Genomic DNA, 15,315 nt, shown 5'->3' with positions numbered 1-15,315 from the left:
AAAATGAACAGAACTGTAATTTTTCAAGGGTTTTATTGCTTAAATAGAGAAGCCCTGAACTTATTGGGCAAAATTGAGGATGTAAAATCTGAAATTACTTATTTGAACAAACTATCTCTTAAAAATATATGATTAGAAAATCTGAGCCACTCTCACCTAATTCCACTCTTCCACTAAAACAACTTTAGAAAATAAGTCTGGTCTTCTTGTTTTCCATCTTTTGCTGTGTTACTGGGGACAGATGTAAATTAACCCTCTTGTTTATATCTTTTTGGTTTATCATTCAAGATTAAATGATGAAATTGCCAACAACCGGAATTATGTGAAACAAATTTCCAGAATAAGATTCCTTCCCTCACCACCACTTTTATTTGTCTTCCAGTTTGGACTTTCTCCTCTCAGTCTGGGGAATACTTTGAAACTATAATTTGAGCACAATAACTCCATCAAAACCAGAAACTCAGACCAGCTGGGACATGGACATTGCTAGATGGTTGTTTGGTTTGGGGTGAGACAGAATTAATTTTCTTCTTAGCAGCTGGTAGAGTTTTGGATTCAGTATGAGAATTATGCTGATAACTCACTGGTGTTGCAGCTGTCACCTAGTGGTGCTTACACTAAGCCAAGACCTTCTCGGTTTGCTGTGCTCTGCCAGTGAGAAGATGCACAAGAAGCTGTGAGGTAGCATGGCCAGGACAGCTGACCCAAACTGGCCTAAGAGATATTCTGTACTACAGAACATCATGCTCCGTGTTTAAACTGAGGAGACTTGGCCAGGAGCCACTGATTGCTGCTCAGGGGGCCTCAGTCAGTTGGGAGTGAGCAATCATGGATTTGATCTTTTTCTGACTCTCTTCCCCACCCCACTGGGCCATGGGAGGGGAGGAAGTAGCTTAATTGCCAGCTGGGATTGAACTGCAACAATGGTATTTGGTGACCTGCTTTAAATTCCTTTCTTCCTGGCAGCTCAGGGACATAGAGCAAAAGACTGAGACCCAAGGTGAGGAATAGCACTGCAAGGTGAAGGTCTTTTTCCATGCAGGAGCTTTGTGTGGAGCAGGACATATTACAGCCCAGCTAGCATGCCACTGCAATGCAAAGCTGAGAAATTTGGGGGAAAGTGTACTTTTGCTTTCATGTCTCCCATCTTCCCAGGCGTATTTTCATCTTGCTTGCTAGATGTAGCACCCTGTAGTCATTTTTAGTTTGTGAACCTCACTAGTTCTGGTCCTCATTTTTAGCAGGGCAGGCATATGACCTGCCTGAGCCCTGGGGAAGGAGAGTTCTCTGCTGAGCGTACCTGGTGATCCAGGGAAGGATTTGCACTTTCACATCTTCACTGTCTGTTTTCAGGAGGTGCTTCCATCAGGAAAGGTAGAAAACTGAGGCTGCCAGCCACCCTCTCCCAGCCCTCCTCCACCTGGCTGAGCCCACAGCTGGAAATAGTCCTGCTGCTGTTTGGGGTGCAAAATGGGGGTTGTAGCAGTTTGAAACAGGAGAGGCTGTGAAATAGCTGTTGGCTTATGTAATTTTGGGTTATTTCATTTTGTCTGTGTTCTGCACGGTCTTTTTGCTTTTTGATCTCATCATAGTTCCTAAAGGCTTTCTATATTGTGGTTTTCTTTTAAATATTTAGGAGTTCCATGCCCATCTTGAGTTCTTATAACAATTGAAAAATAAAAAACTGTCAGTATGAGAAAGTCGTGAAGTGGGAGATGTTTCAGTTTCTATTTTCTAACAAGGGGAAAAGAGATACGTGACTTGTCAAATATTAAAGCAAAAAAGTAGAGATGATGGTAGGGGGCTACAAGTCAGAAGTTGCCATATATATTATTTCAGAAGTCTTATGTTTTCACCAAAAGCCAGCAAAGATATTTTACTTTGCATGAGCAGGCAGTTAATAAATTTTTCAGAGGTATATGCACTGAGGAGCATCGTCTTCAGCACCTTGAGCCTTGCTGTGTCTCCTATTCTCTGGGGCTGCTAAAAATGCAGCTGCCACTTCAGACACAAATACTTCTTTGTGTGCTTTGCTGTGTTGTTTTGATTGCCAAGATCTATCTGCTTTAAAAGAATTCAAGAATCTAAGGCTGGCCAATGTACTCATGTAAGATAAGGCATTGAAAATTTAAGCTGGAAGTAAACAAGTAAATGATGTGTTTTCCTGTACAAACCCAGGAGTTACAGCCTAGTGCATGAGGCATCAGGATTAGGATTTCAGAGACTCATTCTTTCCTTATCTCTTCTAACCTGTGTGTTTGCTTCAATAAATATCTTGTGGGTCTCTGAATGGAAGTGTTGCAGAAAACTCCAGATTATGTGAGGATCCAGGACAATTCTCAGTGATTTAACTCAGGCATCCTCAACAACAGGTAGCTGCAGGACATCAGCTGGTTTCCAGTGAGCTCATTAACCAGACTGAGTGTTATGCTCACAGAAGAGGCTTCAGTATTTTGTGAAGTACATGTACTTTCTCATCTCTCTCTGCCTATTATTGTCTGTCTTATTTCCTAGAGACTGGATGTTCCTGCAACTGAGTGTCTGTGGTTGGATGTTTATGCAATGTCTGGGGCAGCAGGCTCCTATCTGTCAAATTCTGCATACTGTTACTGAGCTGAGTGAGGTAACAAGTGTAAAGTGATTTCAGTGGCTGCAGTGATATCTCAGTTCTGACTTTGGAGACATCAATGTCTGCTGCAGAGCAAGCTTAGGGATCAGCCTCCAGGCAAAGTAATATTCCTCAATGCACTTGACAAAATGAATAAAGGACTCAGTCATGATTAATGACTTTGACCCAAAGTTTCAAGTCCCTGCTCAAATTCAATCATGTAAAGTTGGGTTCTTGTTTCTATTCAAAACTGCTTAAAAGTGGACATTTTTCTTTTAGTGGTCTGTTCAATATCTTAGAAAATGCACAGTATGAATCCACAAACAATCCTGCTCACATCACCAACATTATATTGCATTTCTAACCTGAGAGACATTCAGTTTGAAATTAAGATAAAAATATAAATTTATTATTTATAAATATTTGTTGATTTATAATATTTATACTTATTATTATTTATAATATCTACAAGTGAGTTCACTGTTGGAGCTGCTCCTCGAAAACAATGGAGATTTCTTCAGCATAGCCCAGAAAGTTGGCCAGCCAAGAGCAGCTTCACTCAGCTGCCTGAGAACACAAGTATCTCATGTTATTTGACCCATGATGTCCTGTTGTTGTGATTTAACACAAGTAACCAAGTAGCCAGTAACCAAGCCCCATGCAGCAGCTCACTCACTCCTAACCAGTGGGATTGAGGAGACAATAGAAGGGGTAAGAGGTATAGATCTCGTGGGTTGAGATAAAGACAATTTAATAGGGAAAGCAAAAACCATGCACACAGGCAAAGGAAAACAAGGAATTGATTCTCTGTTTCCCATGGGCAGACAACCATCTCCAGGAGAGCAGGGCCCCATCACACATCATGGTGACTTGGGAAGGCAAACACTATCACTCCAACTATTCCCCCATCATTTTCCCCCACTTTTTATTCTGACCATGATGTCATATTGTTTGGAATACCTCTTTGGTCACTTAGGATCACCTGTCCCACCTGTGACTCATCCCAGCCTCCCACACACCCCCAAATTCCTTGCCAGCATGGCAATAAAAAGCAGAAAAGGCCTTGGCTCTTTGTAAGCCCTGCTCAGCAGTAACAGAAATATTTCTATATTATCAACACTGTGTTCAGCACAAATCCAAAACAAATCCAGCCCTATGCCAGCCACTGTGAAGAAAATTAACTCTGCCCCAGCCAAAAGCAGCACACCTGCTTAGCCTGAAGTAGCTGCTTTAGAAGAAGAGGGTTCAGAGTCATGGCAGCTGCCTTCCTCAGTAAAACTTTGCTCGTGTTTTGAATCTGCAACCAGACTCAGCCCATGGCTTCAGAGCAGAGCTATTTGGCCATTTTTCAACAAAACAGATTTCTCAGAAGGCATATCTCTGACACAAACCAATTAAAACCTTCTACTGCCAGCTCCATCAAAAGATTCATGGGAAATGAGGCATTCAGATCTGGGCATGTGCCTGAATCTTGGGTTCCCTGAGCAACAGGCTGACCCTGACAGCTCCTTTCTTCTATAGCTTGCCTTACCACAGAAATCCCAGCCACCGATGCAGGGGCTGATCTAAAGATTAGATGGGACTTCCCAGTCTCTCTGTGTACCTGAATTTTTTTTAAGGTCTTTCCAGAAAAGTTGCTTTCAAAAGAAAAGGAGATTCAGGATTTGATACTCTCTGTGTCTGTTTGCTGGCTGTCTCTGTTTCTGTTCGTTCAGTATCTTGTGCTCAGGGAAAACTTTTCTTTTTCCCGGAATAGTCATGAATTATTCAGATTATAAAAGCTCCTTTCCTTCCAAATTTTGATTCATTTTTAGTGTGAAAATTGCTTTGTGTTCCTAATTCATCAGAGTTTCATCTTCTATTATACATTTATAGCTTTGATTGAGAAATTATTTCTCTGTTGCCACAACATTGTCAGGAGAAAGGCTTCACACTTTAACTGAACCATTTCTGCTATTTCTTTCAAAGACAAAATCTGAAGAATTTTATTATGGAGTGAATTTATTAAAGAATTCTCATTGACACAAGTTGAGGATTGAAGAGAAATTAATTTGGTTGTGCAGACTGTGTATCTAGGGAGAACTATATTCAATAAAATATCTCTTTCTAGTCTATTATCAAGGCAGAAATTGGATAGAAATAGCATAATAGCAAGCTACATATGAAAGAATAGAAGGAAAGAGAGAACGCAGATGGAAACCAGGGCTTTTGAGTGAAGGCAGAGATTGCTGAAAAGCTGTGCTGCCACACTTGTCTGGCAGCTTTGGCTTCTTAGGGACCTGGCAGTTGGTCCTGGCCACTGGTCTCCCCAGGACATAGAGTCAGCTGCTGCAGCCTTACTGATCAAAGGTGGCTGAACACGTCCATACTCCTGCGTCACGGTTTCCTTTCTAGCCTTTTTTTTCGTACTCACTATTTCAATGGATTACTTTTAGTCTGGAATTTTCAAAGCAACAATCACATTAGGAGGTCTAGACAGCGCAAGTTACACAATGCACACTGAACACACACAGCCCCTGTGTTCACCTGGAGGCTGTGGCTCTCCAGCAGCTGTTGTTATTTCACCTTGGACTCTTGCAGCAGAAAGTAACCTGGTGTCTTCCCAAGACACCTGGCTTTGAAATGATTCAGTGGTTCACAGATCATAGCAGCCAGTGCACCCTAGAACACAGGTAATTTGCTTCTCACAAGCTTGTTTGCTTTAATATTCATGGGAACACAATCCCAGCTCCTCTGTTTCTGAAATTTTTCAAACTATTCCATGTTCTGTGTTTGCCTTTGTTCTTGAGAATCAAGCAGTGCATTGAGGGTGTCTGGGTGTCACCCCTCCACTAGCTGCCACCAAGTAGATGAAAGACTTTGCTGTAACAAGTAAGAGCAATTTCATGTTGTCTTTGTTGTTGCTAATCCCTACAGTAGATATGAATAGTACTGCTCAGTTATCACAGATGATCATCTTTCCTGAAGGAAGACAGAGAAAGAAGGATGCCCTGCATAGACGGAATTTTTCAGTACAGAAGTCAGTAATGAACCATCATTTAAAAAAATACCAGAATAATGATCATTGAGAAAGGTGAAGGAACACAGGCAAAAGCATCCAAGTACTGATGCCCGGAAGGTGGACTGTTCAGTGCTTTCTGCACTTTCCTAGCTGGAACCAGGGAATTTGTTACCCACTCCAGGAAAGGCCTGATGGAACTCACTCTTTTTAAAAAGTGAAGCCACAGAGCAAGCACCATGAACACCTGTGGCAAAAGAAAACCAAATCAAAAAACATCTGCAAGCTCATTTAACTCATCAGCTTATGAGTAGATTTCTCACATGAACTGAAAAGTGCATGATTTAATGAATGGTACATGAACCAGGACCAGTGTTATAAACCCACTTTTGATGAAAGTTCATACAGCAGTCTACCTAATGTTGCTGATTAGGGTTATTCCATCAATACTTGATGTATTCTGCAGCACTAATTATAGGGATAAAGGTGTTTTAACAGGTTTTTTTGTCAGCATTAAGTGATCTTCCAGCTTACCAGGCAGTCCTGTGTGCACATCTCTCTGACTCCTTGTTCATGTCTCTCAAAACTCAACTGTGATGTCAGTGACTGATTGTTCCAGCAGCTCTGTCCTCTGTGCCAACCTTCTCTCCTATAATCTCTTGAGATGGCAGAATCCTGTATTCATGAAATACAAATCAAGTACAATTTTCTGATTGAGTGGGATGAGAGGAAGCTATCCCAAAGTCATAAGTCCCCTGATACCATGGCTTGTATCACTGCTGCTCTTTCAATCATACGGACAACTCTGTCAGCCAGTACAAATACAAGAATATGCAGGCTGTCCATTCAAGCTGTTTGTCACAGTGTTTAAGACACACAGAACAGTTGTCACTGTTTGCTGGTAGTTGCTGCAAGTGGTACTGAGAAAATGAAGGGATTGCATAGGAGCTCATTAATAGGAGTTTATTAAATGCTTCCCTGTCCTGTTTTCTGTGGTTTCTGATGAACATAGCACACAGTCTACCCAGGACTCTGAGCTAAGAGTTCAGGTGGAAGTGGATGAGTACATGGATTATCATGGAAAGTAGCACAAAGTCGTCACATAAAACTGATGCAGACACACGATTTCTAAAGAGTTAAGTGGTTGCTCCCTCTTTTAGGCAAATGAAAAGGATGTAACATTTCATGGTGACATGGCTGTAGGAACTGACTGTTGTCAGCTAACTCATTTTGCAAGAATTAGCATTTAGTATTGACAAAATTATATGTCCCTTAAAATTGCATTAATCAAAATGCATGAACTAGCAAGTCCTAAAAAAGCAAAACTAAAATACAAACCCTCTTAGCACTTGTCCCACTTTTCCTAGAACAGAATATTCCATTTCATACTGAGGGACAATTATTCTTTGTCGATGAGTTATAATTGATGAATATTTAAGGAAAAAAAAAAAAGAAATATCAGAGCTTCTGTAAAAAAGAAAAAGGCTTTTTCTTTGGAAATAGATAGTGCCAAAATGTCATTTTATGTATGTAGGCTACATTTTGCTTAAATAAGCCGGTCACAGGCTATCTTTTCTCTGCTTCCACAACTTACACATCTAAGGAGCAAAGATGTGTACTTTCAGTCAGAACTTCATTTACTGTTGAAGACAAACATAAAGTTAATTGAAAAAGAAAGTAAAAATTGTGATCAATACTATAACAAGCAAAGGGAAATACAGGCTCAGAACTTCATTAGGAAGAAGTTAAGCAGAAATCAGTTTTACTTGTATATTACAAAGGCATTAATTACAGTTCCTTGGATACTAATAATATAACAGTTTGTAAACAGAAATCCAATGTAAAAAAAAACCAACTCAACACCAATAAGTTGGCAACTGAAGAGTGAAGAATCGCTGTGCAATATATAGGCATACCCTTTCTCTTTGGACAAGTCCAGTCAATTAATGAACAATGTATATACAAATATTATTCTTTTATTGTTTTTTAAGGCTTTTTTGCACTGGCAATGTGTAGAGAATCCTCCCCTGTGATTAGAATTATACTTGCTATTTCTTCCTGTCTACCTAGAACTCTTGGTATAATATTTCATAGAAGAGACTTTAAAGTCCATCTAGTTCCAACCCCCCTGCCATGGAAAGAGACATCTTCAGCTAGACCAGGTTGCTTAGAGCTTCATCCAACCTGGCCTTGAACACTTCAAGAGATGGCTAGTTCCTTAACATAGTGTAGTTGGGTTTTTTTCATTGTCTGTTTGTATAGAGCATCATGACAAACATCCTGGGGGCTTATAGGTCAAGATATTTGTCCATTGGCTGGTGATTTCTCTGGTCCTTTATCAAGGGCTCTCCTTCCTGGAGAGCCACTGGCATCAAAGGGTGGGTCAGATGTGTTGCTTCGACAGTAGTCTCCTGTTTGTGGCCGTTTTCTTTTCCAAGGACTTCGTGGCTTCTCCTCATCTTTTGATGGCCTATCATGTGGTGAAAGAAAAGCTATGGAAAAGCTCTTCAAAGGAAAGCTGGCAACCAGGAGTTAGTCTGCCACTGCTGGAACAATTCATCCTGATACCCATTAATTGCTCCAGTGGTTGCAGCCTGTTGCCAGCTTCATCCTCCCCAAGAGGTCCTCAGGCACTGGGGCACAGACAGGATGTCTGCATGAGTCTGTGTGTCTTTCTTTGTTGCAGTTGATTTTTGGGTGTGTAGTAGACCCAACACTTTCCCAGAAAGAGACTCAGCTGTGTGGGGGGATGTGGAGTTGCTGTCATGGACAAGATCCAGAGAAGGAATCACAGCATGTGCTTTACTTCAACCTCTCAGAACAAAAAGCTCAAACTCCCAGCAGGAAAGTCAGGACATTCCTGGTGCAGGTTTTCATTTTTACTTTCATTAAAACATACCAAAACAATGAAGAGATTATAAAGACAGGGAAAGTAACTTTTATCATTAATTTAGCACTCAGAGGATGGAATAAGACAATTCATTAGTCATACACAAGCATCTCACTCTCTGTTGCACTGAAAAACTTGTTTTCCTTATTACATTTCCATAATATCTAGAATCATAGAGTGGTTTGGTTTGGAAGACACTTTAAAGTCCAACTAGTTCCAACCCTCCTGCCATAGGAAGAGAGGTCTTCCACTAGACCAGGCTGCTCAGAGCTTCATCCAACCTGGCCTTGACCACTTCAAATGATGGCTAATTCCTTAATATAGTGTAGTTGGGCTTTTTCCTCGTATGTTTAGATAATTGCTTCTAGCATCAGGTGGTAGAAGCTAAATAGGAATTTAGCACAGATCTTTCAATTCAGCATATTGCATATGGTGGATGGGAGGAGCAAAATAAATCATATGAAAAGTTACATAAGCTAACTTTAATGGATGGTCAGTGTTGCTGTGCTTACAAGCCACAGTGTGGGCATGTAAGCACTTTCAACTAGTGCATAACCTTATTTAAAATATTTGGTATCATTTTGAATAGGAGAGAATAGAGTACACTGTTTCAGTTGAAAGGACCCACCACACCAGTGACCCATTCATGACTGCCCAAATGATAAAGCATGTTCTTAAAGGCGTTGTTCAAATGCCTGTTCAAATGCCACTGACAGGCTTGGCATACACCACCCACCTCTTTAGGAAGCTAGCTCCAGTGTTCCACCACCCTCTTGGTATAGATCTCCTCTGGTTAGGAACTTAGCTGGCATAGCATCAAAAGTAAAAATCTTGAAAAATGCTGCATATCCCAGGAGAACCTTACCACTGAATCAGCAGAGGCAGCCTGGTATTTCTGATGCTGTAACAATATCCATACAGACCAGTCTCTGAGGTGGTAGAGAGCCCTGCTCATAAGAACATAATCACACAAATTCCACCCACAGACAATTTTTCTAAAGCATTTTAGTGCTGAGCTGTTGTCATAAAGATTTGGGAGTCATGATATTGACATTTATGCCTGTTTGTGCTGGAGAGCTGTTAAATGTAGGAACATAAAGTCCAGTGAACCATCACATGAAGTAATGGTTTATCTGTGTCACTCCTTTTTTTAAGTAGAGCACAAGAGTACATAAAAAAACCTTTTGGTTATTCTCTGTCATCCAGAAAAAGTTGTATAAAAATAGGAATGCTCTCATTCATTGTTGTTCTGCTACTTTACAATATCAAGATATTTTATACTGCTGTTCATAGTTGATCATTATATTAGCCACTCTGAGCAAAGAATTGTGCAGGCCCTTTATGTTATTTACATAATGTAGTGAGTATGAATAGCACTATTTTCCATAGGATAAAGAAGGATGAAATAGCAGTAAAGTACTAAACCCAGGTAAATGAGCATTTTTAAGTGATTTTAGACAGAATATCATAGTACAATAATTTTCTTTAAAAAACCAAATGTAACAAAAATCTTCCAATTACTTAGATTTATTAGTTTTTATAAGGCAATGAGTACCCTATTCACTACTGTCTCATTCATCAAGTGAGTTCCTCAGGAAAAGGCATCCTGTCAGGTGCCACAGACAAAGCTCTGAGCAGCATCAGTACTGTTAATGCCTCAGATAGACTGCAAGGATTGCAAAATGATACATTATTATCTAGCAAGCATTGACCACAATTATATCACTGATAAAGAAATAATTTTAGTGGTAGCTGTGTGATTCTTCTGAATGCAGAGTGTAAAATTTTTGCATATACTCAGGATGAAAGGAGTTACCACTCCAAGATATTCACTTGTTAATTTTCATTTAATACTCATGGCCTATCAGACATTATAGATTGTTCACCATTTTGCTTTATGACAGAACAAAACCCTGATAACTATGCTGTGTCTAAAATGTAGTTCTCTCATTTACCTGTCTGCTTGGACTGAACTGCAGAATCTTAATTTGCTGTCATGGTTTCCATGATCCTTTGCTCATGTCACAATTGCTGTTACAATGAACACATTGCATGTACAGCACAGCCTTCATCTTCTTAAGGCAAAGCACAGATCCTTTCATCCTTGCAAAATGAATAATTAAACTAGGATTTTATTATTTGTGCTTGCTTTTGGGTTTATTAGCTCTAACTGTGAAAGCTAAATCAATTATTTTGTATGCTCCATCTGACAAACTCTTGAAAAAATAGACTGGAGTTTTCCATATATCTGTTCTGGCTTTAAGCTATCTTAAAATAGCTCTGTTGAAGAAATGGACTCTGCCAACTGAATAAGTGACTTTCTTATTATTACAAGCTTTGGGTTTGCATAAGGACCAGAAGCCTAAAGCAAAATTAGGGAAGATGATGTTTGTCACTGATAAGGTCCTGTGGTGGCAATATAATTCTTCTGCTGTACCTGCCTCACTTGGATTTGGGTATTTTTGTTTCTGCAGACCCCAGAGGAAGGAGCCTCTACCACCATCTATGCAGCAGTATCGCCCGAGGTGGAAGGAGCTGGAGGCTGCTACCTTTACAACGAGGAAAGGACCAAATCGGCTGGCGTAGCGTATGATGAGGAGCTGCAGAGAAGGCTCTGGACAGAAAGCTGCAAGATGGTTGGGATTGCTGATGAAGCCAGCAGGCTTCCCTAGAAGAAGCCACTTTCAGCTGGGTAAATTAAATGCATTGAAAAGCATCTTAGGTGAATTCTTGCAGCATCAGTCATCATCCTGGAAATCACTGTTCAGTCCCAAAGGCAAACATGAACAGCTCTGCTCTTCACTTGAATCCCTAATCTGATAGGGTGTGGGGGGAATATTCCCACAGAAAGGTGTAGTGGTTGGTTTTAAATCTAACCATCAGTTTTGTAAATCATTCTGTTTCAGTCCGTGATTAAAATACAATCTTTAAACATGTGCAGAGATGAGTTTTCATTGTTTTGTTCAACCAAAATAATGCTAGAGCATGTTGTGCTGGGAGGTTTTGAACTCAAACCACCTTTGTACATATAAGTTACTCTTTTAAATCAGTTTTAAAAGTTGCAGCTTTATTTCCTTAAGCTTCACTAATCTTTAAGACACTTTCATCAGCTTGTTCTAATGCAGAAATTTGGCATTCATGATTATGATGTTTCTGTCTTAAAGTCAGTTTTATATGTCAGCTCTTATCCAAAGGTATTAACTGAAGTTCAGAACAGCAAGAAAAAGTAAATAAACAACGTCTTCTTCAAACAGGATACTGAATTCACTTGTTTCCAGTTTAAGTTCATCTCCTATAAAGGTGAGGAAGGGATCAAACATCATCATTGCAACACTGGATTTGGCAGAGGGTGCAGCCAGCCTATTGTCTTGTCAGTGGGCTAAGATTTACTTGTCCCCTTTTTTCTCCTGACGCCCTGTAGGTTGCATCTGCAGTTTCATTCATTTTCTTTGACAAGGAGAGTCACTCGTGTACTGTTGCATGAAGAATCACCTCTTTTTGTTGGTTTTGATCCTAGTTCATATTAGTTTCAGAACTAGAGTTCATGGTTTGGAAGAGACAGCAATTCATGCAAGACCACTTTTTCCTGTTTCTGGAGATGGATCCTCCCTAAACTGCGTCTTTGCCATTTTTAAGAGTAGTCCCTGCCTACTCATCCAGCTTTCATAGGAGCAAGAAGCTATTTTCCCATTAGTTGTGTATGTCTTTCCTAAGATCTCCTAGCAGCTGTTTTATTTTAAATTTTATTTGACTGTTTCTGAGTGGGGAGCTGATGTATTTTATGAAGCTATTTTTAGCAAACACTTGGGTTTCCCCCCTCAGTGGGATAACAGTTTGTTCAGATGCTATCAATTTTGAACACACTTCAGTTGTACACAGTTCAGGGAACCACCAAAGAGAATCTTTAAGAATGATGTTCACATTCATGGGGTAAAAAACTAAACAGACATTGGGCAGGACAAAGATAGCTTGAATTTATACAAGCTCAAATAACTAGAAGAAAAAAACTGGGTTGAAGATAGAAATATTTTAATGGGAATGGTGGTAAACCATGAGAATAATTTGCAGAGAAACTTCCCTGGACAGTTTCAGTCAAGATTTTAAGTCTCACAAAAACATCTAGAGGTGTCTGGGGAGATCTTACAGCAGCCTTAGGGTACTTATAAAGGCCTACAGGAAAGATGGGGAGGGGCTTGGGCAGTGTAGTGATAGAATGAGGGGTAACAGTTCTAAACTGAAAGAGAAAAGATTTAGGTTACACATTAGGAAGAAATACTTCACTGTCAGGGTGCTGAAGCACTGGAACAGGTTGCCCACACTAACTGTGGGTGTCCCATCCATGGAATTTTTCAAGATCAGGTTGGATGGGGCTTTGTCTAGTGAAAGATGCCCCTGCCCATGGCAGAGGAGTTCCCATGTTGGAAACAGATGATCTTTGAGGTCCATTCTGATCCAAACCATTCTGTGATTCTTTCATCTCTTCTCAGTGAGTCTTTCCAAACAGGGGATCTGTCTCTAGGGAGCTTGAGGTCTTACTGTTAGTGGAGTAAGGTCTACCCTACTCCCATCTTGCTGATTTTAGGTGCCATCTAAAAAAGCCACAGAATCCTATAAATGTCCTTGCATTTCCATTTTTCAAGATACACAGGGAAAGAGACTAATAGGACATAAACCTTATATTCATTTTGAGGAGCTGGAGATCACTGCATGACAGAACCAAGTGCAAACACAGCACTGTGCCCTCATTTGCAGCATATTAGAAACAGTAGGAACATGTTCCTATGCACTGAACCCTGGACTAATATCCCTTTTGGGCTTTTTAGCTCAAACTTAGTACTTCACTCCAAGTGACCTTATCTCCAGCCTTTGGTGCAGAGGAAAATCACATCTAAGTGAAAGTAAGCATGCTTATGTGTCCAGAGTCTAGGAAGAAGATGCACTGATGAAAAAAAGAAAATAGTATGAACAAAGAAGAGCATCTGGGAACAAAAATAATAAACAAATTGAGGGAGAGCATATTTCCTGTCTGAATTAAGCCATGGATGATCTATTTTTAGCTTCTTAGAGTTGTTACATACAAAGGTTAGCAGCAGGAGATTTATCACTCAGTCACTATAGCACTTTCTCTGTATGACTGGCTGACTTTTTTTTGGTAAGTGACTGTAGTGCTTGTGAAATGTGCCAGACTGACACTCCAGGAACTGAATTCCTCTGTTTATTCACGGATCATGCACAGGATGCAGTAAGCCTGCTAGACTGCCAACATTTTGATGTTGCCATAGCATTCCCATGGAACATCATTGCTGCTAACAGCGTGTCCAGGATTACTCAAACTAGATGGCATGAGATTATCATGAGTTTTAACTCTCTTGAAGCTCCACAATATTTGCCCAACCGGTTTCAAGTGGCGTAGGGATTAGTGAATTAACAAAGAGTAAATAGAGCTAGTCATACTTTCAGTGTAATCTGAACCAATTTATTAACTGCCTCAGTCCAATGAAATCCGTTTGAAACACTGAAGACAAGGTTCATGAGAATCAAGAATACAGATGTGGCTGAGTGAGGGGGAAAAAAGTGTCCTAAGGCCAGGGATTTCTAGAGCATTGCAGTTCATGAAAATACAGTTGAGCTAGTTGCAAAACTGTTGTCCAGGAACTAAAAGCAGAAAACTGTGTCAGCTTTGCAATGTCACACAAGCGCACGTGAGCTTATCTGGGGCAAAACCCAGGGTTGCTATGAAAGTACTTCCAGTGGGAATGAGAATAATCACTCGTGATACTGCTGCAAAAATCCAAAATAGTTCTTAACATATCTATCTAGGGAAAAAATACATGAAACATGTAAAAAGATAACAGTGATTTTATTTTTGCACAGACAAATTGTTAGAGCTGATTTAATTTCGCATTTTAAGGTCATGGGATTTCCAGAGATCTGGACAAGGCTGTATTTCACTTCAGTGAATATGTGGCTGAGAGGTGGCCTTGTAGTAGTTACACAGGTATAGAAAAAATACCTGCGAGCTCTTTAACCTTGCAAAAAAAGGCTAAACAAGCCCCAATAATGGTAAATTGAAAGTAAATAAATTAACCTTCCAACATGAAAGCAGATCTTCTCTGAGTGTGATTTCCTATCAGAACACATAGATCTGATGTCTGAAGATAATTAAAATTTGCCTCTGAAATAACACCTGGCAAATAGGCCAGGTTGGCTCCTAAAAAATGTAGGTCAGTCACAGTGAAGCCATACTTAGATTCTGCCTCACGTCCACAATGACAGCACTTATTTTGATTAGTATGAGAGTGACCCATTGCTCACAACTTCTACAATGGATATTTCCTTGCCAGTACTCTTCCCAGGCTAATATTTAGTTCAGAAATTGAAGTCCCTCTGCCTTGGCACAAAAAAGCACACAAAAATCTACTGTCCAGTTCAAATCTGAGATAAACAGAAGCATCCACTTAGTACCAAGGTTATCTGAGCCTACTGCCTTTGGTAGCAGTGAAACAATGTCAAACAATTTTTTTTTCTCTTAAACAAGGATTACAAATTTTTAAAGTAAAAAAAAAAAACTCTGAAAAGGGACCAAAAAAAAGAAAACTCCTGTTATGAAAGATAGTTCAAATAAATATAGATCTTACAGGAATGAGTGGATCTTATGGGAACAAATGCAGTTGTCTAGGAATTTGATACGGCAATGTTATTTAAACAATGAACTTGTACAGGAAATAAATAACATGCTGAAAAAAACACTCTAAGGTTCTTAGAAAAAAAATAATTTCCTCAATAATTAACTACTTTATTTTTCAACTGTGGGGAAAT

The 15,315-nt window shown here is 39.8% G+C and overlaps 1 protein-coding gene across 1 annotated transcript in view; it reads left to right on the top strand.

Moving 5' to 3' along the window:
* DHRSX (dehydrogenase/reductase X-linked) overlaps window positions 1-11,505 on the top strand; it is a 162,296-nt gene extending 150,791 nt beyond the window's left edge. Inside the window, exon 7 of the mRNA XM_084226572.1 lies at window positions 10,971-11,505. Coding sequence (XP_084082698.1) covers window positions 10,971-11,168 — 198 coding nt within the window. The 3' untranslated portion in view covers window positions 11,169-11,505. The remainder of the gene's footprint in view (window positions 1-10,970) is intronic.
* The last annotated feature ends 3,810 nt before the right edge of the window (window positions 11,506-15,315 follow it).

This window comes from Fringilla coelebs (genome assembly GCF_963513975.1).
Source record: "Fringilla coelebs genome assembly, chromosome: 2".
NCBI lineage: Eukaryota > Metazoa > Chordata > Aves > Passeriformes > Fringillidae > Fringilla > Fringilla coelebs.
This window is presented reverse-complemented; position numbering and strand designations above follow the sequence as displayed.